Raw genomic sequence first — 26,400 nt, forward strand, 5'->3', positions numbered from 1 at the left:
TAGTGGAGTAAAAAGTACAATATTTGCCTCTGAGATGTAGTGTAGTCGAAGTATAAAGGCTCATGTGATGAATATACTAAGGTAAAGTACAAGCACCTCAAATTTGTACTTAGAATAGTACTTTAGTGAATGTACTCAGTTACATTCCACCTCTGTTGAGAGCTGGTGTGGTTTAGAAAAACCTGAAGGAGACTCTGCTCAGTTCAATGGATCTCTGCTGCCATCTGGTGTCCTGACAGAGGACAGAGCAAAAGAACCAAATGAAGATCAGGTGTATTAACCTGCTGTTTGCTTCACATAGAGCAGAATAATTCAGTTTCATTAATAAGACGGGTTTTATTTTTCTCACTTTGGACCACAAACATTAAAAATCAACACATCTGGAGATACATGGCTTTCAGCGGACAGGAAGGGTCATTTGAACAGTAAGGAATAAGTAAAACTGTCAGATCAACTGTCTGGACAAGGGACTCCTGCAGTGCATCATGGGACAGGATGAAGTGATACTCATGTGTGCTTCATTTCAAGAGAGCAGCATCACTTTACTGCAAGCTGGTTTCTGTTCAGCTCAATGACAGCGAGTCAATATTACTGACAGACACTGTGATGAACTGAAGGATGAAGAGGAAGCAGCGAGAGAAAAGCAGCAAAGCTTCACATTTGAGAAGCTGGAAGCGTGAAATAACTGTATGTGACCGCTGAGTATCCAGATGAAAATTCAACAAGTCATTAAAAGATCAAACTTCATCTACTTAATGTTGAACTATCGAATATGAAGGCATCAATCTCACTTCCAACAAGTTTTTCAGTGCAGATTAAGAACAATACAGACAAAAAGAAAACGCATTCACCCAAGTGTCGGACATTGAGCAGGTACCAAAAAAAAAAACCCTTTTTGTTGAAAATGTGAAGAACCAACCTTGACATGAACACGTGACCCTCCCGAACCGCCAAACTGCACCTGAGATCACTACAACTGTGACTTAAGATTTATTGGATCCACATATTTTAAAATCCAACACAAAACATGTCAGACAAATATTATAATATATACAAATATTTTTCTATTTACAGCTGATAAGGAGGCTGGCGGCCATTAGCACTGAATAAAATCTGAAGGGGGAAGCAGCTTGTGTCAGTGTCCGAACATCTCCTGCGAGGTGTAGGTCATGTAGAGGAAGCCGTCCTCGTCCTGGTGGTCCTTGTACACCTGAGCCATGGTGAGAGACATGCTGGCCAGCCCGCTGCTGTTGATGAGCAGGTAGAAGGCCTGAGTGGGCAGCAGAGCCATGCGGTTCCTGAGAAACAAGACAAAGAGGTCATTAACGAGGCGTCCTGCAGACTGCACGCCGCCCGTCAGCTGCTTCACATACCTGCTGCTTCAGCATTAACGTGGCTCCGCTATTGTTTTCTGCTGCAGCTGTGGCCAAATTCCACTCAGAAATCTGCTGCTTATTGTGTTCACATAAGCAAAAAATGTTAGTATGCAGACTGAGACTGACTCTTAGTTTGCGCTCGGAGACTACTGTCCCACAATGCATTGCACTAAGAAAATGAATCACTGATCATAGCTTTAAAAACAGGGGATGGATGAATAAGGTAATAAATGTGTGGACAAGCAGTTTTCCTCTGTGAAAAACTGATTATATTCTAATTGATCCAAAATAGTCACACTGGCAATCATTCACTTCCATGCTCCAAGTTGCAGTACTGAATGTGTTTTTGTACAAAAAGCTGTTAATATTTTGGAGCTTTTATAGCTCACTGAAGGCCAATGAGTGTGTCATGTTGATGTGCAACAGTCTTGCATGATGCTTCATGAAATAAACATCTGTTATGTAACTGCAGTATAACTGTATTACATCATATGGGCTGTAAATGAACCTCAAGCTATAACTGATTCCAGAGCAGCCATCTGACTCTTAAGGCAGTGACGCTTCCTTTACTGCTGAACCAGGACAGACTGAACGGCTGTCGACTTTCTGCTGTGTAATCATGACCAGAGGAAAATGAGGAAGCTCAGATCTGAAGAGAAGCAACAAAACAAAAGATTTAAACCCAAAAGATCAGCGAGACTTCAGGCTGAAAGGCAGCGATTAGATAAACATCCATCCAAATTCATTTCATCATGGAAGAGATTCATTTCTGCCTGCGCACCAAATACGACGCTCGCAGCACTGAAAGATTTAAAAAGTCTTTCCAGGAACAAACATTTTTTTTTTTTTTTTTTTTTTACTGCTCTGAGCTCCACAATCTAAATGCCATTTCCCTGCACCACCAGCTGCACTCGAGCCTGAAGTCCCAAAGAGGGACATCACAGCCTTCATGAATAAGGCTGTGATGTCCAACCCTGTCTGCATGCAGGAGTGAGAACAATGATCCTCCTTCAAGGTGTAACTAATTTTGGAGGAATCTGATCTCAAATACAAAAGAGTTAATTGACTGAATGTTTCCAAAGCCAGTAAAAAACGTTCATGTACTGTAAAAGGTATCAGAGCAGCGCAGAACGTGACTTGACTTTAACACATAAAAGAGAAAATCTGAATCTTCTTTCCACAAAGCAGACCGATGCATCACAAGGTCGAGAGATCTGCTCGTTTGACTGAAGGCAGATCAGAACAGCTTGACTGAAACAGGAACAGACTCAGTTTCTGCTGCGTAATCATGACCAGCGAGAATCAATGAACTTCAGAGTGACGTTTAGATCGACGTTTCACTGACTGATCTTTAGTGTCTTTTTCCTCTAGAAAACTTGTCTGTGTAAATGCTCTTATTACAAATCTGAAGATAAAAGAGAAAGACCAACTTTAAGACTTTTCCTCTTAAGTAGCTTAAAAGTTCATCACATACTGTTGTAGAGCTGACACAAACAAGATGATCAGCAGGAAAAAAAAAAAAAATGTTAAAGCCATTTTTTAATCAAATATCAAACTTTTCTTGGTCCCAGGTTCTAGCTTGTGAAGATGTTCTACCCATGAGACAATATACTGAATATTTTGGGGTTTTGGTTGAACAGAAAAGGGCAATTTTCACCATTTTCTGACATTTCAAACACTAAAACAATTCATGCAATAAAACAGTACACTGATCAATAATAATCTTTAGCTGGAGCTCTCTGTCCCATCACTCCCATCAAAAAAAAACATGTTCCCACTGAAACACTAAAACAGACACTTTTCTATTCCAGCAATCTTTCACCCTCCAGATGTCTGAAGCATCAGTAAACAAGTTTATCTTTGATTCAACCTGAAAAGTCAGTGAGATGAACTTTACCTGATGATGGTGACAAACTGAGTCATGGTGAGTTCATGCGGCACCAGGAACTTGGTTTTATCCAGCGGAGGAAGATACTTTTCCCTCTCGTACCGCTCGATGATCACCTGTGAGCAGCCGTGAAACAGATGAGAACAAACAAAAATCCCCTTCGATGGTCAATTCTGACTCATTTGTGCCGCAAACTTACCGGGATCTTGTTGGGGAATTTGGACTTGATCCCCACCACCTCTTGTTTCCTCGTTGCTGCAGAGGAAAGAAAGCGCACATTAGAAATGTAAAGTGTCTGAGCTTGTTTTCCTCCGTGTTTCTGCTGTTCGAGATGTTTACCGAAGCTCTTCCTCTGTTTGAACGGTTTGTCTTGCAGCTGGGTTTTGTCAAACGGAGGCATGTTGTGTGTGAGCCGGTGTGTGATGGAGAAGCAGCACGTCCAGCGGGAGGTCTGAGCCGCGCAGCAGTTAAATAGAGGCGGCTGCGACGCATCAGCTGATTAGCACATGGTCGCAGTCACAGCGTGAATCATCTGCGGATTTAATCAAGTTAGAGACGCAACGTGGAGCTCCGAGTCCGGCACGACCCTCCACCGGCTGCAGGGCCGGGCTGAGGCACTAAGGGCCCCGAGCAGAGGCCCCACTGCCATCAACCAGCGCTGGAGGAGTATTCAGATGCTTTACTGTAGTAAAAGTACTAATACTACACTGTCAAAATACTTTTCCACAGGTAAAAGCGCTGAAAATGTTACTGGAGTATAATCAGGAAAATGTACTTCAAGTTTTCAAAGTAAAAGTGCAGTAAAATGTTTTTTAAACCTGTGACTTTTCTACTGTTATATATGATGTCATTAGATTATTCTGACTCATGCATTCATGTAAAAGCAGGATTTTACTGTTGGAGTTGGTTGAGGTGGAGCTCATTTTGAACTATTTTGTAAAGGACTGCAGCTAATGAATCTTTTCAGTCTGGATTAATCTGGATTGACTGTCTGAGCCCAAAGTGACACCTTCACAATGTTTGTTTAGTCCAACCAACAGTCCAAACCTCAAAATTATTACAAATGCATTCAAATGATTCAAAGGAAACCTTCACATTTGAGAAGCAGGAGCTGGAACTGGTCATGTTTTGTGCACAATTTGCTGTTTGCACTGCACTGTTTTCAGGAGCAGTTTAACAGAATAAATGAGGATTCATCAGGATTTATCAGTTCAACCGAACAAGCTTCTCAATCAAATCTTTTTTTCTTCTTCTTCCATTTTTCCACCATATACCTCAATAAATTCATTATTTTTAACTCCATATTTAGCAGTAAAATATGTCGGTCCATTTTGTTCCTGATGCCACTTTGATTCCATTTTAGACCATCTATGTAAAATAATTGCTTCATTTTCACAATAGGAGAAAAATGTACTTTTATCTTTATTTATTTTTTTAGATGAACTTTGAATCAGATTTACACGAAGCGTCGTAGTACGGTGACGTAATGCGCGCTCTTCTTTAATTGGATCATTTTCTTGTCGTTCACCTGATCAGCCAAATGATGTGAGAAGATTTACGGTAGTAGGTGGGACTGAGGTGAGTTGATGTCAGCGCACAGGTGTGTGAAGCGATGACAGGTGAGCCAAAGAAACACCGGCAATGAATTGATTCTGCCTTCAAAATAAAAGTTTCCTGAGACGATCAAAATTTCAGTCTAGAAAATGTCCCTGTGATTGTTGGAAGTGGACCATCATGAAATTCAATCTCTAATACTGGAATCATTTATTAAGCATTCAATTCACTGAAACCATCAGTAATTACATTATACACCGCTTTTGAAACTGAAACTATGCACAATTGAAACTGAAACATTTCATTTTCAAGATTAATTCAATGTTAAAGAGCAACACATTCGTAGTAAATTGAGAAAAAAAAATTCTCAACCACTTAATTTCAAATTTGTGCAGGAGTTTGTATCAGTGTGATTGCAAGCTTGTGAAAGTGAGATTTAGCAATTAATTACATTAATTATAATTCTACTTAGGAATGTATTATTGTTGTTATTATTATTATCATTATTATTATTATGCACTGTATCGCTTACCGTACTTGGCTGCACATGCACGTTAACTTTGGTTTTATTTTGAAATTTCAGAGCGGAAGTCATGTGTCTGCGTTCGTCCCGCAGCTCGACAGTTATCTCATCACCTGACAGCTGGTTCAGACAGGAGTTGCGCTGCCCACCAGATAGGGCTGCGGATGGACTATATTTCCCTGCTGAGGATATCTTACTGAAGTGACTGAGAGTCCCGGACCGAAACAGAAGCCACAACGCCCCGGTCCCGCCATGGACGAGCAGGCGGGCCCTGGTGTCTTTTTCAATAACAACAACTCTGGTTTGCCGGGCGGTGGGAATATTAAAGCTCCGCAGACTGGCGACTTCGGCGGCGGAGAGGCGGCCAGAGCTCATTACAACATCCCGGGGATTTTACACTTTCTCCAGCATGAGTGGGCCCGCTTCGAGGTGGAGAGGGCACAGTGGGAGGTCGAGCGGGCCGAGCTGCAGGTAAGTGGCCGCAATCACAGAGGTTTCCATTGTCGGACATTGTTCTGTTTGCTAGCTAAGCTTCGTCCTGACTGGTTAGAACGTCGCGCTAAACCGCATTTAAAAATGAGGGAAGTCATTGTTTAATGGCTTATCAACAAATAAATATCCCTGATTAATTAGTCGATATAACATAGTTTAAATGTAAAAGATCCACTATTTAATTCGGCGTTAGTGTAATCTAGCAATCGGCACATTTTTTGATAACATTTGTACTTTAGGGGATGCTTCTCGCCATTTGCCGCTCTCCTCTGTGGTGCATGTTGGTGTGTACAGGGAATGACGCACATTGTTTCTGAAATGTAAAGTTTCATGATAGACAGGCTGCTTTGCTAATCGTTATAAAGCCGAATTAAAGGACGAGCCCATGTGGATCCAGAAAAGGTGTTACTGTTGTTCATGAGGATTGTGTGCCAATGTCAAACAAGGCGGCGTAGAATTGTGTAATATTTCAATGGCTGTTCCGCTCAATGTTATCTTCACCGACGGTGTATCAGCGCTACTTGCTAACCAGGTTAGCTGTGGCTGAGGTCTCAGGCTTTCCCGTTGGTACTGTAGCGACTGCGAGTAGCTGTATGACAATTTAATTTTAGCTTGTTTCTGTGTGATTAATACATCTCAGCAAGCCTGCGTTGTTTTATTGTTGATGTCCGATTACCTGTGCAGCAGAGAAATTCCTGAAGGTGAGATCCATTATCGGACATGCAGCCGTGTGTGGCTAATTGCCGCTGCCTGACATTATTTTGGTGTTGTATCGGGATCTCTTCATCTTGCTTTCATCATCACATGCTGACCAAAACAGAACAGTCAGGACTACAGAGAGCCCCGACACTGACAGGAAGTTTCGTCCCCGCGCATACCTGACAGTGTCGGGGCTCGCTGTAAGTGTCCGATAAAGGAGGCATAGACGTTGCATTTCCGTGCAGTGCGTGATCTAGTTGAGTCACGAAACGTTGGTGTGTTGGTGTGTCAGCTGTAACTTTATATTTGGAGCCAACCTTAGGCGGTCTGCTGAGCCTCTGTAGGACCAGAGTCTGGTTCAGGTCTGGAAGCTGTAATCTGACAAAATATACTTGTTTTTGCTGCAGCGATGATAAACAAACAGTTGTGAAGAACCAGCCCAGTCAGTCTATAAATATGCTGATCTGGATTGTTTATTGAACGATGTGACACTGATGATATTCGGCATTCCAGTCAACGGTTGAGCTGACACATTATCTGAATATCTTAGTGCACTTTTGCAGTAAAAAATAATGATGGTCACACAAAAATGTTTCACTACGAAGCAGCTACAGGAGCTTAATGAAGCAGTAGCATAAAAACCTGATTTGCAACCAGGACCAGCAATTGTTTGGACCTTTTTGATACAATTCAGTTTTATTTACAGGAGAAACAAACTGACTGTCGACGTGCTGACAAAGCTAACTTTTAAAGGTAACTTTCTGTTCTTAAGTTTTCAATACTCAATGTTACTGACCGTATAGGTCAGTAAATAAAAAGTATTGATCTTTGCTACCCAGCCTTTTTAGGATGTGTAGTAGTTATTAACAACTACCAGTGTGTCCTGGATCTGCTGCGTTCATGTTGAGGATTATCAGCCGATAAATCAGACGCTGAATCACTGCTGGAAGGTTTAAGTGTTGGGAGGATGGTGAAAAAGTTAATTACAGCCATTTCATTGCAGTAAATCTGTAACCTAGTTAGTGCAGGGACCAAGCTGCAGTGCTTTATCAGCAGAAATGAGTTACAGTTTAGTTAAATGAAGAAAGGGTACATAGAAAAACATGTTTATGTTTCTCAAAGTAAGGTTTTGAAAAAAGTTGTTTGGTATTGGTGCTAAAGCTTAAGTGTTTTTACCAGTTAATTTGTACAATTAAAATAAAATAAATAATAAATAAATAAAAATAATTAGGTGAAGCTGTTTGTGTGATTGCTTCGATCCAGTGCTGATTCATTCTGACTTCAGCTGGATTTCATGCCATAAATGTTTACATCCTACTTTAAAATGTGGTACCTCGTCGTATCTGATGCTGCTTTACCCACATTGAACGTTCATTTTTGCTGATTAATTAAGTACATCTGATGTGTTCAATGAAACTGTTTATTTTCCCACACTGCTTTGCATTTCAGCAAGAACAGTTTAGTCTAAAAATCAATCTTTGACACATTTTCCACCAAAATACCAACAGCTGGCTTTGCTCTGCCTCATCTGCATGAACCTCCCACCTGTTTGTTCCTCTCCTCCCACCTGTGCAGTACGCTTTGTGCTGACCGTCAGAGTACAGACGGGTAAAGTGAATTTCAAGGTCAGGAAGCGGTCAGAGAGCTGCTGGTGCTGGTCGTTAATCATTTCTTGGAAAAAACAAAACAACACATGACAGTGGTGCAGTTTTGTTCCTGTTTGCATCGCAGTGCCGCGACTCACCGGACCTTCACCACACAATCTGGGACCAGGATTACACTGGACCCATGCAGGATGACTGTTATCACAAAGTGTGTAGGAGTCTTTATCTTTTATGAGTAGCCGTAGTCCGGCTGTGTGTATTACATACAGGAAGTGAGAGTCATCAGCCGACCTGTGCTGTGATGACAGTGGATCCGTAAAGGGAAGCACTTCCTCTGAGGCTGAGTTAATGATGTGTGGCATATGTGCACCATCTACCTTTACTGCACCCTCGCAGCCAATCGCACAGCAGCGTCCTCTGTGTCGTCCGACTGTTTGAGGGCTTTTGTTCTGAAGAAGACGGGAGTTTTGCCTCGCAGATCAGAGACTAGAGCCATCAGTCTGCAGCACCGTTTGATTTTTAATTTTCCTTCCCATTGAGCTGGGAGCCGATCAAAGCGTGACAGAGCCGCTGGTCAGCCGGGGCCAGAAACCAATTTCAGCTGTAAATCCATTTGTTCTGCTGCCGTGTTGTTTGAATGCGCCGCTGCAGACGGACTGCATGTCGTTAGTGTCTGAAGCTGAGAGCGTCGCTTCCTCTGAGGTAATCCTCTGCAGGGAAAAGGAAGAGGAAAGGAAGGAAGCTGGCACACAAAATGGGAGCGATTACTCAGTTTATTATGGAAAAACAAAGAAGAAGTCTTGTGTGAAGGAAGTTTCCCAAAGAGCGGGAGGAGGTAGAGTCTGACATCTCAGCTGGAGGTCATAGTCATCTTCAGCATCGTCCAGTTCTTCCTCAGAGATCGTTGATTTTTTTCTTTTCTTTTGTTTTTTTGTGCTGCTTAAATCAGGACAGTTGGCATCATTTCTAACTTTTACTGGGTGTTTGAAACCTGGAAGTTTAAAAAATCTGCTTCCAGCAGATGTACTTCTTTTTTTTTACACAAGTGCTAAACATAAACAAGCATTTTTTTTATTATTATTTATTTAAATAATTACGGCGAAGATGAACTGAGCACCACCTGTTACAGTTGAAAAATGACTGTTTCTAGGTGACCTAAGAAAACTCTTTCATTTCTGTGCTGATATTTCTTGTTACTGAGCTGATAAATGCAGTTTAGCTGCTGAGCTAGTGTAGGCCAATAATGTGGACCGGCCAGTTTATCAATCAATCCATCCAACAGTTTGATTATATATCAGTCTCACTTGACGTGGATTTGTTACGATATGATCATGATTGATTGTTTCAGCGGTTTATTTGAAGCTAATTCTAATTCAATACAAACAAAACGAGTTCTTCAAAGTTTAACACAGGAGGGTTTTTTTTTTTTTTCTGTTTATGCAACAATGGACCAGAGTTCATTGCGTTGAGTATCAGTGGAGTCGTTTCTGTGCGATTCCTGCTGGGATGTGACATTGAGGTGAAGTCATGCGTGAGCTTTGTGAGCGGGTCACACACTCACCACTCTGGTTCAGGAGGATGTTTGCCGCTCAGCTTCCTTCCTCTCTGGCCGCGGCTATAAATACACAGCGAAGAGGATGACGACTGGCCAACACACACACACACACACACACACACACACACACACACACACACACACACTATGGTATACAGTGTCTGGCATGATCCCACTGGGCTCGCCGGACGAATTATATTTAAAAAGTCACCCGTCACATGATTGTCTTTCCACACAATGAGTTCCCTGCAGCAGATAGGAATTCAGTATTCAATGAAAACAAATATTTCTGTTATTGTACTGATGGAATTAATGCAGTGGACATTATTTACCACGTGAGACAATAGAGTACAGGTAACTCCACAGTACCTGGCCTTTGTTAGTGACCAGCCTTTATTTGCTTACACTGCTTATATTTATAGGAGTGGTATTGAAGCTGATTAGTTGGATCAGATGTCAGCCAAACGTGGCGATCCACATGAAAAACAGGTTTCTGTTCTGCTCCACTTCTTCAGGAGCTAATGATTCATAAAGCTGCTGCTGATGTTACACCAACACTTCTTGCTTGTGCCTCAGTGAATGGAAGGCAGTGAAACTGTGAAATGGAAGTGTTGATCGAGATATTTGTGGTCAGATAATGTTACCCAAGATCACTACCACAGTATTTCTAAGGCCTTGTCCACATGCACACGAATGTTGTTGAAAACAGGGTTTTTCTTCATTCTCAAAAGAAATCCCGTCCATTTGTAAAAACACAGTTGAAGTGCTGTCAAGAGCATGCAGTTGGAGATATAACCAAAGTCCTAAAACCATGCTTCCCAATCAAAAGGCTGAAAAAGCCATTACTAGCACACTGCCTGCAACTAGAGGTCTAACCAGTCTCGTCCAAAACCAGCGTCGTTGGCGGCGGCGTCTGTGTTGTGGAGGTGTTGGGTTATGTAGCAGTGACCTCTGTGGTGCCTTCTGACACAGCTGTTCCTCAATAAAATTTGAAGACGAACCGTACATTTATGTGTAAACACGTAAACACTCCTGTTAGCGATGTTAGCACAGGTGCTACTTTGGCCACATCTGCCATTAAACAAAATCTCCTGATGTAAACACAGGAGATAACAGAGCACACTCTGCCGTCAGAAGACCAAAACTCTCTTCTCTCCGTCCTCACTTCAACTCTACAGAGAGTTTTCCAAAAGCTCAGTTTTCAGTGACCTAAAACTGCGTTTGTGTGTGACCGAAACTCCAAAACACAGAAAAAACTACATTTAAAAAAATTTCTGAGCTTCTTGTCAGGAGGTCATTTTGAAACCTGGTATGGACAAACATGGCTGCACAAAGGAGCCGCTCAGAGTACTCTCACATTGACGTCACACCTTGTTAACAACACATTCTTAACAGCTGGAGTTAAACAGTCCTGGAGGAGCTACGCTGTTTAGTGTCACTTTGGGTTTGTGATTAAAAGATGGAGCCAAGTGAAGATGAGGGCCATGCAGGAGCGTGTAATGGACACACAGGTCAGTGAATGCAGCATCAGAAGGGTTTTAATGTCTGAGCATTTCCACTTCACATACAGATGAGTCACATTAATCAGTTTCACACAGAGACGTTAGTGAACATCGGTGCATGTCTGACTCTGGTGATGGAAAGTTTTTGGCTCCGGTTAGCTGTTGCTTATTTGACTAAAGCGGCTGCTGTTGGAGGATTTCATCCTTCTGCTGCCTGAACAGTTCAGACCACGAGCTCAATAAACAGATAAGCCATCAGATAAACAGGCACAGGCCTCAGGTCCGCTGCTCATCGAGCTCTGAAGTGTTTCGAAAGTTTGGCGGAGTGCCTGGTGATGCTGTCTACTCACTGTGGCTCTGACCTTTGACCTCCTCGCTCATCATTTCCTTCTAATGCTGCTGATCTTGAAACCGAATCTTCCTCCAGTCCGACTCTGCCAGGACATCAGTGTGGATGAGAGCATCGGCTGATGTAACCGCGATAACACACAGAGAGTGTCGGGCAGGAACAGAACGGAGGGAGTTACTCCTTCAGGCGAACAGTGCGCTCATTCTGCACTGATGAGCGAATGAAAATAAAAGGATGAAAGTGTTAATTACATAAGATCACAGATGTGTTGGAGGATGGTTTTCTGAAATGAAAAATGGAAAAGATTATTGCACTTCTACACCCTCCTGCCTCGTGTACACGGTGTTCCGTCAGAGTAAAGGTGTTCAGATGGCGAAGGGTGTGATGTTAACGTGCAGCACGTCTGCTGGAGCGTTGAGTAATTCTGCTCTTATCTCTCTGCTGCCTTGTTTCTGCAGCCCATTTCCTTCACTAATTAAATGATATTTCCCCACACAGACACAGATGTGTTCAAGCCTCTGCCGCTCTGTGTGTGTGTGTGTGTGTGTGTGTGTGTGTGTGTGTGTGTGTGTGTGTTCAGTTTGACACGTTCACATTCCTGCATCCCTTGTTTGTGCAGCCTCTGCAGCTCTGCACATGTTTGATACTGAACACGGACTGCGTCATGCAGACGACATTCAGTCGAGTTGATCCCTTCAGTTTTTATGTTCAGCCTGCTCTGAATAGTCAAGGTCAGTGTTATTAAATTATAATAAAAGCTACTCATCTGTACTTTCCAACCAGGGACACAACCATTATTGATCATTGATCTGAATAGCTGAAAAGTCTAGATATCTGCTGTACAGCATGATGTTGCTCTGCTACTCTCCGTGGATTCTCTGCATTAATTACAGTACAACAGGAGACACAAACCTTCAGTTACCTATGAAGGGTGTGCACATCCATGTGCTGGATGGAGAACGCATACCACCACTTAAAAACACCATCATTGGATGGTGATGCTTCAGTGAAAAAAGATGTTATTTTGGGTGAGTTAATAGTAGTCTAGGCTTACAAGTAGCCCATGTCCCACTTTGTGGCTGTCTCATCCACTTTAGCCAAAGTATCTCTGCACCGCCAACATACTGTTGCCTCATTTAACCACAGAAGCTCTTTATATCAGAGGGTGGTGTTGTGTATTGAGCTGTCACTTTATGTGCCAACACTTGAAGTATCCCCCGAAGGAACATCTCTCCATTTTAATAGACTGTTGATATCATTAGCATGCGTTGAGTCCTGCTGTCCTGCGCTCTCAGCTAACTGGTGTCTGGACTGAGCCAGAGATGGTTTGTTTTCATTTGGTGAGCACAGTCAGTTCTGGATTCACATTCATGTTCAAAATAGTATTTGACTCTTTCTACTCAGAGACCTCACCGTGCAGCACCACCCCAGCACTTTGTATCTAAATAATACAGCTGGAGGCTTCTACAGTGTTGAAGTTACATGCATGAGAAGGAAAGTAAGCTCAGAGTGTCTTATGTAACAACTGAAGTGTCCAACAACAGTTCAGCAGCAACTATCTCCTTCTCTTTGTACAACAACAATAACATCAACAACAACTACAACAGGGCCCGGGTGTCTGCCACCCACCCGGACGTCTTTGTTCCTCCTCTCCTCCTTCTTCTTAACACTCTTTCTTTCTTTTCTTTTTGTCTGTCTGTCTGTCTGTAAAGCTGCCGTAAAAGGAATGGCATGCACACCTGCTTGTTTTTCAGACGGGCGTCCGCTGCAGGGAGGAATGCCACCCTGAGCCACGCCTCAGCACTGTAACCAGGCTTTGTTTAACCAGGCCTTTAGCCAAGATTTCCCCTGACATGAAGGCACTTTCCCCTCAGCTTGACGTGAACTGGGACTGTATTTAGCCAGCACTGCCGCTCACAATACAAGTTACAGTCCAGCCAGCCAGCTGGATACCTGGAGCCCATACTGATTTCCACAAAGTAAAAAATATCTGCTAACAGGATTAAGAGTTAGCAGTAAGTTCAATGTCATCACACACTTGACATGTAAAGGTAATTCTTTACTTCTGCCGAGATCACAAACATAAGAGAACATTGTTTCACCTCCTTCTTTGAGGGAACTCTGATCTCATGCCAACAGAAAGAAAACCTCTTCTACAAGCAGATGAAGAAGTGCTTTTTTGTCTTTTGGATGAGCAGTTATCCCACCAGGAGGTCCTATAATCAGCGTTGAGAACTGCCACGTATCAGATTTCGACATATTGAACTGAAGAACTCTGAGAAGCTGAAGAGTGAAGATGTGCTGTTAGTCTTGATGATGAAGAACCTGAAGCGTGTCGTGCTGTCACACTGGTTGGCGGTGGGTAATCGTGCTTGTAAGGCGACATCTCTGTGGCTGTGAATCATTTCCTGTGCGTGCTGCCAGCGGGGTCGTCTGGAAGCTTGTGGATCCGACTTGTGTTTAGTGTGAGTTAGTTATCTTGCAGGGCATCATGGATGCACAGCAGCCATGACCAGACTCTGTGATGCTCTGATGACTGATTGAGTCAGACTGATGACCTGATTCCAGTTTGATATCCTGTAACCAGAGCAAACCCACTGTTGAACCACAGTAGAGATGCAGGTCAAAGTGGACGTGGATGAAGAAAAGGGAGCAGACGTCCTGAGGGCTGCACACAAGGATCAAGTCCAGAGAACTGATCAGTGTCTGGACTTATTTCTGGTTTGGGGGTATTTTTTGCTACAAGCAGCTAACACAGTGTTTGCCCCAACAACTGAAGAAATATGTGAAGTTATTTTTGTAAGTCGACATAGAACAATCTGTCTCGTTCAATATCAACCACACTTGATATTTTTCTGTCACAATTTTGGACGTAGACGTGGATGTGGGAAGATGATGGATGCATTCTGAAGCCTGTCGACACAGCGATGATTGGCAAGTTGTTTATCCAACCAGGGGAAGAGCTGCGAATGAGCACAACACTTGACCTATTTAATTCACTGAACAAATCGGAGATGATTCACAGGTCTGGAACCAGTCTTCAGAGCATTTAGACTGAACTTAAAACAGACCTGCAGTGCTTAAGAAGATGTCATCTTGCAGAGAGCAATGCAAAAAGAGTCAAAAGTGTGTCAGGAAAACTGAAAATGCCTGCCGTTAAATAGGGCCGACATGCAATTCATTTCAATCTATTTGTACATGACCCCACAGTGTAATGCATGAATCCGAGATACAGTCACTTCTGCGAGCCTCTGCTGGTTTGTCCTCAGATGTGTCGTCATTGTAAAGTCAGAGAGCTGCTTCTTACAAAGTGACAAACTCTCTTTGTTGCTCAAGAACCCAAAATACTTCTACAACCTGCTTCTCTGAGGCTTCGATGCTGCGATTGTCTGATCAGCTCGGCTTCTTTCACTATTGTTCCTGAAATCCAGGTGCGTGCCGTCCACAGCGTGTCCCGACGGAGCCGAACGCTGCCATTCTGCACACTTGTGCAATTCCACCGGGTTTGTTCTGCCTCCGTTTCAGTAGTGTCCCAGAAGCGGCTCTCCGCTCTGCTCCATGGAGAATACGCGCCAACTCTATTTTTGACGGACAACGTGTCAGGCTGCACGGAGCGAATCGAGCCAGACAGAAAGTCAGACACAGGAACACTGGAGAGAATCAGGGAAAATTTCAAAATAAAACACCGCGTGTAGACTCCAAATCATACATCAACAAGAAACACAATTAAATCAGACAAAACCCTTTAAACTACAAAGCCTGCTTGCATGACCAAATCTGCAAAATCAGAGCAAGACAACAAAATCAGGCGGATAAAACACTCGTTACTCGTTATGGAGATCCGCCTGCTGGAATCTCTGGGTTCTCTGATGAGTCATTAAGGCTGTAAGCTTTCCTCCCAGTACCAGTTGGAATATACATCAGTTTAAGACTGGTTCTTGGTACACATCCCTATGACTGACAGAAGTGACTGAGCTACAGTGGCACCAGTTCAGGTCCACAACTACAAAACATCAACGTCAGTAAGTTCACTTCAGGTACGGTGGTTTCTCCACTGGGAGGAAATAGTAATCATCTTTTGGCTTTGATGACCTTTGACCTCCCAGTGTTGACAGCTCTGAGTTAAAGGCAAAAGTGGGAGGCTGAGAATTACCACTAAGTGTTGGTGGCTTACACACACACACACACACACACACACACACACACACACAAGCAGTACTACACCAGTAAGAACAAATAGTTCCTGGGCTCTCCTGCTTGTACACACATACACATCTGACACAATACACCCACACACTGACACACACACACACACACACACACACACACACACACACACACATACTTTCAGCAGTGAGTGAGGATTGGCAGGCTCTCTCTCTCTATCACTCACACTCTCTCTCACACACACACACACACACACACACACACAGAGTGGAGTTTTGTCAAGTGTCAAGCCTACTGACTTCATTAAATCCAGTGAGCAGGAGTCCCAGCCAGCCTCACACTGGATAATGTGCGTATACTGAAGTTGAAATTAGATCCACTAATGACGGTGCTTATCAGAAGAGTTAATGATGGTAATAATATTGGATAATAACAGTCATTCTGCACAGTTGTTGGCTTTGTGTTGAAAGCCTCAAAGAGAAAAGGAGGCAGCCGAGTTTGCTGCTTTTCTCTGTTTTGAATTGTAGATGTTTGGGTTTTGGATCGTAAATTTAATGTGCATTTCTGACATTTTATAGATGTAAAGATTAATCAGAAAAATAATCAGCAAAGTGTGGCGGCAGCATGAAGCATAGAACGTGAGCTCCGGCATCAGCCCCAAAACCGCATCTGAAAGGTCGAATGATCAGTCCCAGGTAATGCTACTGGCAGAAACAGAAGGAAGGAAGCTGGCGCAAACACTGAAACTCACCCTCTACCCTCCACCTCTGAAGTGACTTAATCTGGCTGATATTTGCTTTAGAAACGCTGACAGCAGTGGCAGCAGCAAGCACCAGCCACATAGTGTAGCTTTGGGGTGAACAGTGTGGTGGCAGGCAGCAAAAGAATGACATGATTTACAGCTGAAATACACGGCCATGATTAACACATGCATTGGATATGTGTTGCAATGAGAGGAGTGTCTCATAAATGCAGCAGCAGACTCAAACTTCTTGAACTGGCTCGAAGGCTTCGCTTCATTCCTGACAAACTTTGGTTTGCAGTGTTCAGGAACTGAGAGTCAACTATGCATCTTACCTGCTGCCTCGTTTCTCACACTGTTTTCATTCACATCTTAAATATTTATGCACCGTTTGGTTTCTCCTTCCTCCTCATACATGTTCATACATACAGAGCAAATCAGCAGCAAGATGAGCTAGGACACAAATGGTCCCTGTGGGGAGATTTGGGCAACACTCGACAGCAGTAGTAAGCACAGCCTCAGTGTTTTCTCTGGGGAGCAGAAATGAGGGTACATTCTTGTATTTACCTCTGCTGCTGCCAGTAGAGTGATGCTAACGACTCACTTCCTCTTACTGTGGGTCAGTGCTGGACCTCCAATATGGCCAAAACAGCCAATTTCCTCCAGTCCCTGAGGAGATGGAGGCTTCAGTAATAACAGCCTCACAGAGCCAGCCTTGGTCAGACTTTCTCTGGTGGAGATATAAACAGCTTTAAGGTGGTGCTACGCTAAGTTTAAAACAAGACTCTTCTGTCAGAGCACTTCAAGTCAAGTCTCAAGTTATTCAAGGCACATCTTCATCAAATCAAAGTGATTTGAGACAAGGTCAAGTCTAAAATAATGACTTGATAAGTTATGATAAGGCCAAATCAGTCTCAAATCTGAGAGGGCAAGTCAAGTCTTATCTTTTTTAAGAGAAGAGTCCAAGTTTAAAGCTTAAATCTAAAGTTTTCTGGTCGTCTCAGAAAACCTTGGTTAAATGTCTGTTTCTGATTACGTCACCACTCATAGCTCTGACTAATTTGAAGTGTTGATAATGGTAATGCTTGGTAGCTTGCTGAGTATTTACTGAGCTAGCCACCTCAGTGTTAATGCTAACACATCTGATTAGCATTTGGAGGCTGGCAGACAAAAGAGGAGTGAATGTAGTGAGCATCACTTGGTGGATGATGGAGGATGAACGCTACTGTCCTTGGTGACGGTACGGAAGATGCAGATTTGAGAAACTCAGTTTAGTACCAGAACATTTACACTTTCGGATACTAGTACACATCCTGTTTTAATGAACCTCTTTCCTACAAGAGATGACAGTGTTGATCAGTTGGCCAGTTGGGAATCCACCTTCTGGATTCCTGACATGTGGTAATGAGCTTATTCTGATCGTTGTGGTTACTGTCGTGTTATGATACAAGTATTCCTGCAGCATGGTGGTGTTTCCTGTATCACTCATGGCGAACTTTGAGTCAAGACTGACTGGAAGGTTGGTGAGGGCTTTCTTTGTTTTGCTCATTCTTCCTCAGCTCTGCTCTTGAAGGCTTTCTGTTGTTCTAATTAAAGTCTTGCCGTCTTCGGAGGAGCATGTGATTTGTTGACACTCCCTGAGGGGACAAAGGGGTAAGGGGCTTTGTCATGCCGTCACTGTTCCTGCTCTTCCTAAAACCTTCCCTTCCCCCTTCGCCTTCTTTTCTCTTTCCGTCTCCGTTGCTTCCTTGATCTCTGCTCCTCTGGGCATCATATCAGAAGACTTCCTCCCATCATCCCCTGTCTCATTCATGCCGCCCTTGCTTCTATTCGTCTGTTCACCTCCATTGTGAAACCAGTGCCGTGGAGTTCGGCGTCGTAGTGATGCCAGCGATGTGGGTAGCTGGGATGTGCCAAGATTCCTTTGCAAAAGAAAAACAGAGAAGACATGAAGGTTTTGGGGAATGTGAGTTTGTTAGTGGAATGAGCTGAGGGCGGATTGTGTTGAGGAAGATTTGTTTTCTTCCTCCTTCTGGGCCCCTCCAACAATCCAGATGCTTTGCATCTTGAGTCTCTCTGGAGGTTCTGTGTTTACTCGCTGAACCTCAGAGATGGAGAATGAACAAATCGGTGGCCATCAATCAATTAATCAAACAACCAAATAATCAGTCAGGCAATCATCCATCCGGACATGCACACATAACTGTGATGTTATTGCAGTGTCGTTCATTTTGACTCACTCAGCGTGTTTTCATGCACTCAGACAAATTTAATGAGGACCAGAAAAAGGTCATTCTGCAGGTGTTTCTGCTGTCCTCCAAACGCATCACCATGTTATGTTACTATGTTATGTTATGTTATCATTTCAGGCTCTTGTACTTGTTTGTATTTATGAAAAACCACAAAGTGGACACTATCAATAAGTAAAGGTCATACAAGAATTGTTAGTTCAAATAGAGAAATGCAAACAGATGAACAGATAAGCAAGTCACGCTCACTTTGAACATCAGTTATGTTATGTGTCATCTTTAAATTTTTCTTTCTCCGGCAACACTTGAAATGCTGCGACAACTTTGACGAGTCAGATGGACTCTGGAGATTTGACTCTTTACAAATTCCCGTCATTATTCCAGTAACCTACACTCTACCAGGTAACATTTAGAGTTTAGTTTAGATTCAGCGCATATATGAATGAATGATTTCACCCTGACATGAGCCAAACTGCCCCCCCCCCCCCCCCCCCACACACACACACACACACACACACACATAAATATATGAATAAATCTAAATAAATAAAATTGCTGAACTGAATTGTCCTTTGGCAGCTCCCTAAACCCATATTGGTTAAATCATACCATCTGTGTGACAGCTTTCCCCAGAGAGCTCTCTGAAGGCTGAGTTTATCAGACCGAACCCCCCACCAACCCCTCCGTCACCCCTCTTGCTCAGCAGCTTATCCTCCCGTCTCTTCATCTCCTCCTCTCCGGCTCCCTGGAAGAATAATCCCCTCACTGCTCTAGATTTAAGCAGCGGGAAATCCCCCTCCCACAGGATCTTCTTTGTGTCTCCAGATATTGCAGTCATTTTACCGCAATGCTAATGCGACTTCAGCGAAGGGGTCATACATAGTCACCAGGCACATCATGTGGGTTTGGGGTGGGGCGCGAAGAAGGAAAAAGCAACCGTCTGACCTTCTTCCTTCATATATAGACAATGGTAGTAAAGATACAAAGATTTTAAAGTTCTCATCAGGGTTTTTACGTCTTTTCGCTCATTGTGTGCAACTCGATTCCAAAACAGTTGTGACACTGAGTAAAACAGAAACAGAATGTGATAACTTGCTCATCCTTTTTGACGTGTACTCAGCTGAAAACAGTACAAGCAACACATTTCAAACAGCTTTGTAACTCCTCAGAAAATTCAGACAAACTTCATGATCTCTTGTTGTTGCATGGTAACAGTTCAAAGTGAGGGTTCTGGTGTGATGCCTTCAGGTGCTGGTGGGAAGCACCTTCAATTGAAATGTTGGTTAGGTAATGATGCCGCTGTTGAACCATGGAACAAGGTTTTTGTAGGTAGTTAGAATTGACCTCCCTCTTGAATTTGGTAGTTGGTTGTTCTGTGGCTGCTGACTCTGTTTTTCATGTTTTTGTATTCCACTGAGTAATGGAGATTTTTGAAACTGAGTATTGAACGACAGCGCTGCATAACAGAAGCCCTGCTCCTGGTCTCTGACTCTTACAATAAGTTTGTAGAAATATGTAACTTGAACAGAAGTGTACTGAGATGAAGGGAATATAGAGCAATGATCTTATGAAAGACTCACAAAGTTCTTCTCAGATGAAAATATTGTAGTTAAAGTATTGCGTTTCTTTATTTTATACCTTATTATTCATGAAACTGCTCAACAATAAATGAAAGAGTTTAAATTATGTCCCATTAAGATGCTTCTAACATCATGCATCCCCAGTGATAGTCATTCAGAACTACGGTATGCTTTAGAAAATAATAATATAAATGAAATCACTACAGTAAATGTAAAAAAAGAAGAAAGGTCTTTGAAAAGATAAAATTCAAGTAACAACAATGTAAATCTCGACATGCTGCAGCACCAGAGAAAATCGTTCCTTTCCCCTCAACTGAAACAACTGATGATTGATTGTTATTCTCCACATTAAACCCTGATGTCAGTAAAGAGACTCTTTAACCTGCAGGAAGTTAAATTAATGAACCAAACACAGAGTACATACTGTGCCAAGAGGAAGCGAAACTTGGCTGTAACATCATCCGTTCGCTTTCCTCTCTTTGGCTTCTTTTGGGCGAAATCACAGGTACATGTACTGACTGTACAGGTGGACTGCTTTGGTGTATTGAAGTTTATTTCATGTAATTTGAACCTCTAAAACCAAACAGCAGTACATTAACCGCACACCGCATCAGCCCAGCTGTCAGCAGAGACACTTCTAATCCACTCATTTCAAACACAGACCGCTGAAATCATTTTGTCAGTCATTATGGTGGGTTGTTCCTTGTGGCGAGCTGCTCAGCTGTGTGTCCTCCCACGCTGCCTGTCCTGCATGACGGAGCTGTTGCTTGTTTCTTACAGTGTCTCTCAGAGGTCAAGATTTGGACTGCAGCAGCAAAACCTACTGCAGCAGCTCCTCCGAGGATCATAGTGTGTGGGATTGCACAGTGGGGAATATTGATTTTATTCCCAAGTGAAATCAGCTTCAGTAATCGATCACCCCGCAAGCGTTTCCATCCCGAATCTGAAAACTAGTATCCTTAAGAATGAACACCAGTAAAATAATGTCAAGATTCCTTTGACCAAGTCTTTGCTCTTTTACTTCAATTTCTGCCTTTTACATGTCTTAGTAATGAGGCTGTTGTGAGCTCAAACTTGCTGTCAGTTTCACTGGTTATAGGTCATTAAGTGAAGTCATAGAAAGAGGTTTTTGGCCTGAGATTGAAAGAAGTAAAAGTCGGATGCTGAGTGTTTAGTGAGAGCTGTATTGTAGTTGTAGTTCCTGTCTGTGTGCTGTTTCCTGTATTGAGGGCAGCTCAGAGCTGACACAATTTAATCTTCCTGAGGCCTGTAATCCCCGTTATCTTAAAGAAGACAAAGTAAGACTCTGCAGTCCAACATGCCGTCTCTGCGAGCAGACGGCAGCTCAGTGAGGACGAGCCGAGAGCAAACAATCAGGATGAAATGTTCACTTTCTATCAATGAAGCTCAGAGCCGCTGAGTTCAAATCCACTCAATGGGAAACAACAAAAGGCAAATCTTTGAGTTTCAGGAGAACAGTACAGCCAGAAAACACAAAATCTGCCAAAGATTCCAGTTTTCATGCCATACTTTCCCCAAAGCCGCTATATTCAGTCTTTTTCTATCAATAACAACCTATGAAATGACAATGTTAAAACCTGAATGAACCCGCCGCTCCCCTCGCCTCCCCTGGGAGCTTTATAGTGAGTTTCATCTCATTGTTTTCCTGTCCGGACACAACTTTACTGTTCTGGTTCACTCTCAGCGCTCTCATAGCCGTCTGCTCCCTCTGTGGTCTGATGTAGAGCATCAGCTCGATCTAAAAAAGAGGGAAAGGCTGATGGGAATTTTTAACAAGTGGGTTACCCAGTTTGTCCTTCATTTAGACTAAAGAGTAAAACCTCCCTGCATCATAGTTCCTCTTCTGAAACTGAGCCACGTCAAACCGCTCTACCTGGATTTAAACTGTGTGAGTGAAGTTTAAAGATCAGATTTGTTTTGAGCCACTGAAACAAAAAAGTTTGCTCCGATCATTTGTATGAGCCGGTAGAGGCAAACAGTTTTTAGACCACCAGCTGTGTAAGTGTCGTCATCATAACAACGTACTTTTTCATACGAGTTATTACAGATATAAGTGCACGATTGCCGTCTGCGAACGGGTCTTTGATGTGTAAATAAATATACTTTAAGAACAGCTGTATGCACATTTGAGCTGTGAATTATTCACTTTACATGTGACAAAAGGAGACGCGTCAATCAAGGCAAGTATCAGCCCCTCAGTAGCTTGTAGGTTTCTTGTTGGTGCTCCTATCTAGTGACCATGAGAGGAACTGCAGATTACACCTCCACCTGAACCGAAGACACTGTCAATGCATCCTGGTAACTGCAGAAACATGTTTTGTCTCTTTCCTCTGTATTTTAAAAGACAGAACATTTCAGATGCACTTCACTGAGAAGGTGACAGCGTTGTTTGGTAGGTGGGTGAAGAAAGCAGATGTGGGACAGAAGATAACAGAAGAAGTGGCGCCAATATTGATAGTCAGGTTTAAACAAACGTGGGTTTACGTGCCAACAGAGAATCAAAGGCAAGTGTATTCATATGGTACCGTTCAGTTTAAAGTGCTGTATGTGAGAGATAAAAGGCTCTAAGAAAAGATATGAAGGACGCCTAAAGCAATATGGCAACGTGAAAAGACATGAATGAGATTAGAAATTAGGAGATGCGATAAAGAAGAGGTGCTGGATTATGGGCAAAAATCCTAAACATAATTATTTTGGTCAATATTAAGATGTTATACAGTCACCTCGCCCACCCTGAGGGGACACTGAGCACACTTGTTTAATCCAACAATGATCATATACACATCATATACACATATACACACAGACGTAGAGACACAGTGGCGAGCTGCTCTCAGTCACCACAACTGATCACTTCTGAGAATATTTAGCTTGTCTGGCGACTCCTCTTCAGTCCGCTGCCAGCAGGTGCAGTGGGCAGCGTCTCGACATCGTCTCACACAGGGTGCCCACACATACCACTTTACACACACGAGAACACTAGGAAGGCTTAGTCACATGGACTCAGGTTTACCACCAGGACACAAAGCAGCCAGAGAACAGTGGAAACTAAAGTAGAACCAGAGAGAACGGATGCGCGCATGGACGGGGTACACGTGACTGCACGGTAAAGCCGCTTCTAGCCGAACCAGGTTACAGCATCCCACACTTGGAGCGGCGTCCGCAGCCCTCGGGGCGTTCCACCGAGCGGCGCAGGAGGTCACTCCTGCCGGTGGCTTCGAGCTGTTTGTTTCAGCTCTGGCATCAGTGGACTGAGAGGCTGCCGAGGCTCTTACTGGATTACAATTTCACAGTGAAAAACATCTGTTTGCCTTAAAGTTACATTCATTTTGCACACCTCACTGCAGTTTGCACATTTGTCCGCATGCACGCGCTCAAAAGGACACACTGGTTTTTTTTTTTTGCACCATTCTTTGTGCTGAGTCGTTCGTTTGTGTACTGCTGTGACGTGAATTTGCCCTCAGGCATAAATAAAGTATCTACCATCCATCTAAGACCTGTCGGCTGGGCTCCAGTTCTGTTTGGACTCCAGGCAGACACAAAAGGCCGACACGTGTCTGGTCTATTCTGCTGACCTGTGTGACAGAGAAGCAGAAACATGAGAGTTTGCTGTTTTTATTTGAGGCTCTCTGGCTCCTGCTTGTAGTAATTATTAGAGTTGTTTTAACAGTCATTTGATTTGACAGATAATGTGTTGTTTTATCCCAGAGCTCTCACTCTGATGGGATTTCATACCCTGGGATTTTGACGTGCGTACTCCAGGCAGAGAGCATCAGGGGAATTGGTTTACAGCAGAATGTACTTTCCAACCTGTTTAACATATTCACTGCATCGGATGATTTTCAGCCTAACTGGAGTGGAAAGCAGAGTGGAAAACAACATGACTAAACCAGAGAAGAAGAGCAGTTTGAGGTCATCAGAGAGCTTTAATGGAAAATCAGTGGAAAGACTTGTAATTGTCCAAAGTTGTCAGTGACCTCTGCTATCGATTTGTTTTTCGCTGCTGTTGCACTCAGCTCTGCTCGCTGTGAAGCATTTTACCGGCTGCTGCGAAAACATGGCATTCAGACGTGTCAGTAAAAATCTATAATTATGAGGAAAGACGCCCCCGACGTGCTGCAGATGCCTTCCTACACAAAAGCTCGTTAAACATCACCCATCCCACAGAGTTCACGTCATTCTCAGGCGCCATGGCAACAGACGACGGAGCATCACATGATGCAGACGATGTCGCCGCTGCTCGGCTTTACGTCTGTAACATGTTCAAGATCCACACTGCAGAGGAGCTCAGTGAGTTCATGGACGAAACACAGCAGAGCGCAAACCAATCAGAGATGAGACAGGAAGTGATGTGACGGAGGTGAAAAAACCTGAGGGTTTAGTTTTTGTTTCCAGCATGAGGCAGCCATTAAAACACACTCTGCTGCTATTAGTCATTAACAAATGAAAATTAATTTCCCAAATTTAACTTCCAACAGTGTCGACACTTTTCACAACTTGGAAAATTCCCGACTTCATCCTGGAGGTTTTGACAGAAGTACATAGTAACTAAAGCTGTCAGGCAAAAATAGTGGAGTAATATTTGAGAGAGTACAATATTTGTTTCTGAGGTGTAGTGGAGTACTCAAGTAAAGTACATCTACCTCACATTTTGTAATTAAGTACAGTTCTTGAGTGAATGCACTTATTTAATACCACCACTGTGGATGAGTCAAGTAATTAGCTGATCAACAGAAAATTAATTTATGAGTATTTTAGTAATCAGTTTGGTCTGATTTGATCACTTTACACTGGATGTCTTTGAGTCTTGACCTGGGAAACGGGCATTTTCCGAAAACCATAAGAAACCCTTTGAAGCATGCGATGATAATGATTTTGATCATTTCTTGCATTAGAAAATAGTTCTTCAACAGTTGGCTCTTAAATCTCAGATGTTTCAGATTGTTCTTCAACACAGCAGTTGGTCAGAAGCAGCTATTGATGATGTGATCAGAGAGCATTGATCTCCAAACAGTCAAACCATCAGAGACGAAGGGGGGGCAAGAAAAGACCAGAATGCAATTCAGCCGTAAGATACAGTATTTGTGTTTGTGTGTTATTTTCCCAAAAGTTCCGCAGGCGTTTGATCTCGGTGACACTGCAGTTACAGGAAATCATCCTCTTCATCACCATCTTCATCATCCTCAGTTCAGCGCTGATCTCCTGAGAGAACGTGTCACTGTTTCCAAACTGTCTCAGTTTACTGTCATCATCTCAGTGAAATGCAGATGCAGTCGCCTCGAGTGAAGAGCGACCCAGTTATCAAGTGTGTCTGACATGAATGAAGGGCTGAGTGCCCTACTTCCTGTGTGTGCGTGTGTGTTTCTGCGTGCCTGCCTGTGTGTGTGTGTGTGTGTGTGTGTGTAGGGGGGTTAGTTTGCAAACATGCTGTCCAGTCAGTCAGTGTGTAGCATGGCCTGGAAGCATCGGTCGTACAGCAGAGCCGCAGCCTGCAGCGTTCGTGCTGCTCACATCAGATCAGTGAGTCACAGATTCGCTTGTTCACAAACTGGTCTTCACTGTCAGGAATATTCTGGAGAGTTTAAACTGAATCTAGATTAATCAATTGGTCAGTCAACAAAAAAATGATCGATTGTTGTGAAATTTTGTTGTTCTAAAAGTCGATCGATCGAAGTGGTGGACCGGCCGATGTTGCCGCCTCCAGAGCTGTACTGCCGGCATGGCTGCAGGCTGAGAGTGTCAGGATTAGATCATATTAATCACATTTAAAGACGTTTACCACATTTAACATTTGTTATTTGCTTCCCTGGGGGGTCATAAATAGCAGCCACTCGTACTGTTAGCGTACTGTTAGCTCGTGTTGCAGTGGGATCAGTTCTTTCAGGGAGCAGCACTCTTCTGGGTTTGATTTGTGTGTCTGTTTTCAGAGAATCAAAGCAGCTGAAAACGGTTTAGAGATGATTGATGCAGTGTGAATAGAAAGAAAATACTACTTAAGTTATTAATTGCATCTTGAATAGTTGCAGAGGTCTGGATTGAGGAGTCACGTCATAAGAGGCGCGTTCCCTGCCAGCTGGAGGTGTTTGTTTTCAACGCTCA

General features: G+C 43.1%; 2 protein-coding genes across 4 annotated transcripts in view; one reads left to right on the top strand and one right to left on the bottom strand.

The window, feature by feature from the left end:
* Positions 1 to 319: 319 nt before the first annotated feature.
* map1lc3c (microtubule-associated protein 1 light chain 3 gamma) lies at positions 320 to 6,690 on the bottom strand. 2 transcript variants are annotated; one of them, XM_076727701.1, is made up of 4 exons: positions 6,510 to 6,690; positions 3,464 to 3,519; positions 3,274 to 3,380; positions 320 to 1,298 (listed from the first exon to the last, which is right to left on the bottom strand). In XM_076727701.1, the coding sequence occupies exons 1-4, from the start codon at positions 6,553 to 6,555 to the stop codon at positions 1,136 to 1,138; spliced, it is 372 nt and encodes a 123-aa protein (XP_076583816.1). In that variant the 5' UTR covers positions 6,556 to 6,690; the 3' UTR covers positions 320 to 1,135. The 2 variants fall into 2 exon arrangements, with proteins under 2 accessions (XP_076583816.1, XP_076583815.1); XM_076727700.1 differs by lacking the exon at positions 6,510 to 6,690 and adding an exon at positions 3,604 to 3,693 and having other exon boundaries at positions 1,099 to 1,298.
* strn (striatin, calmodulin binding protein) overlaps positions 5,422 to 26,400 on the top strand; it is a 44,468-nt gene continuing 23,489 nt past the window's right edge. For both annotated transcript variants that reach the window (XM_076727698.1, XM_076727699.1), the window contains exon 1: positions 5,422 to 5,812. In XM_076727698.1, the coding sequence (XP_076583813.1) occupies positions 5,594 to 5,812 (219 nt within the window). In that variant the 5' untranslated portion in view covers positions 5,422 to 5,593. The remainder of the gene's footprint in view (positions 5,813 to 26,400) is intronic.

This window comes from Chaetodon auriga, chromosome 4 (assembly GCF_051107435.1).
Source record: "Chaetodon auriga isolate fChaAug3 chromosome 4, fChaAug3.hap1, whole genome shotgun sequence".
Classification (NCBI taxonomy): domain Eukaryota; kingdom Metazoa; phylum Chordata; class Actinopteri; order Chaetodontiformes; family Chaetodontidae; genus Chaetodon; species Chaetodon auriga.

Excerpts from the sequence above, each read along its gene's own strand:
- map1lc3c (XM_076727700.1), bottom strand. The coding sequence starts at position 3,664 with ATGCCTCCGTTTGACAAAACCCAGCTGCAAGACAAACCGTTCAAACAG. Across the intron at positions 3,381-3,463 it reads AATTCCCCAACAAGATCCCG|GTGATCATCGAGCGGTACGA; the intron begins GTAAGTTTGCGG and ends GGCTGCTCACAG. Across the intron at positions 1,299-3,273 it reads CAGTTTGTCACCATCATCAG|GAACCGCATGGCTCTGCTGC; the intron begins GTAAAGTTCATC and ends CTTGTTTCTCAG.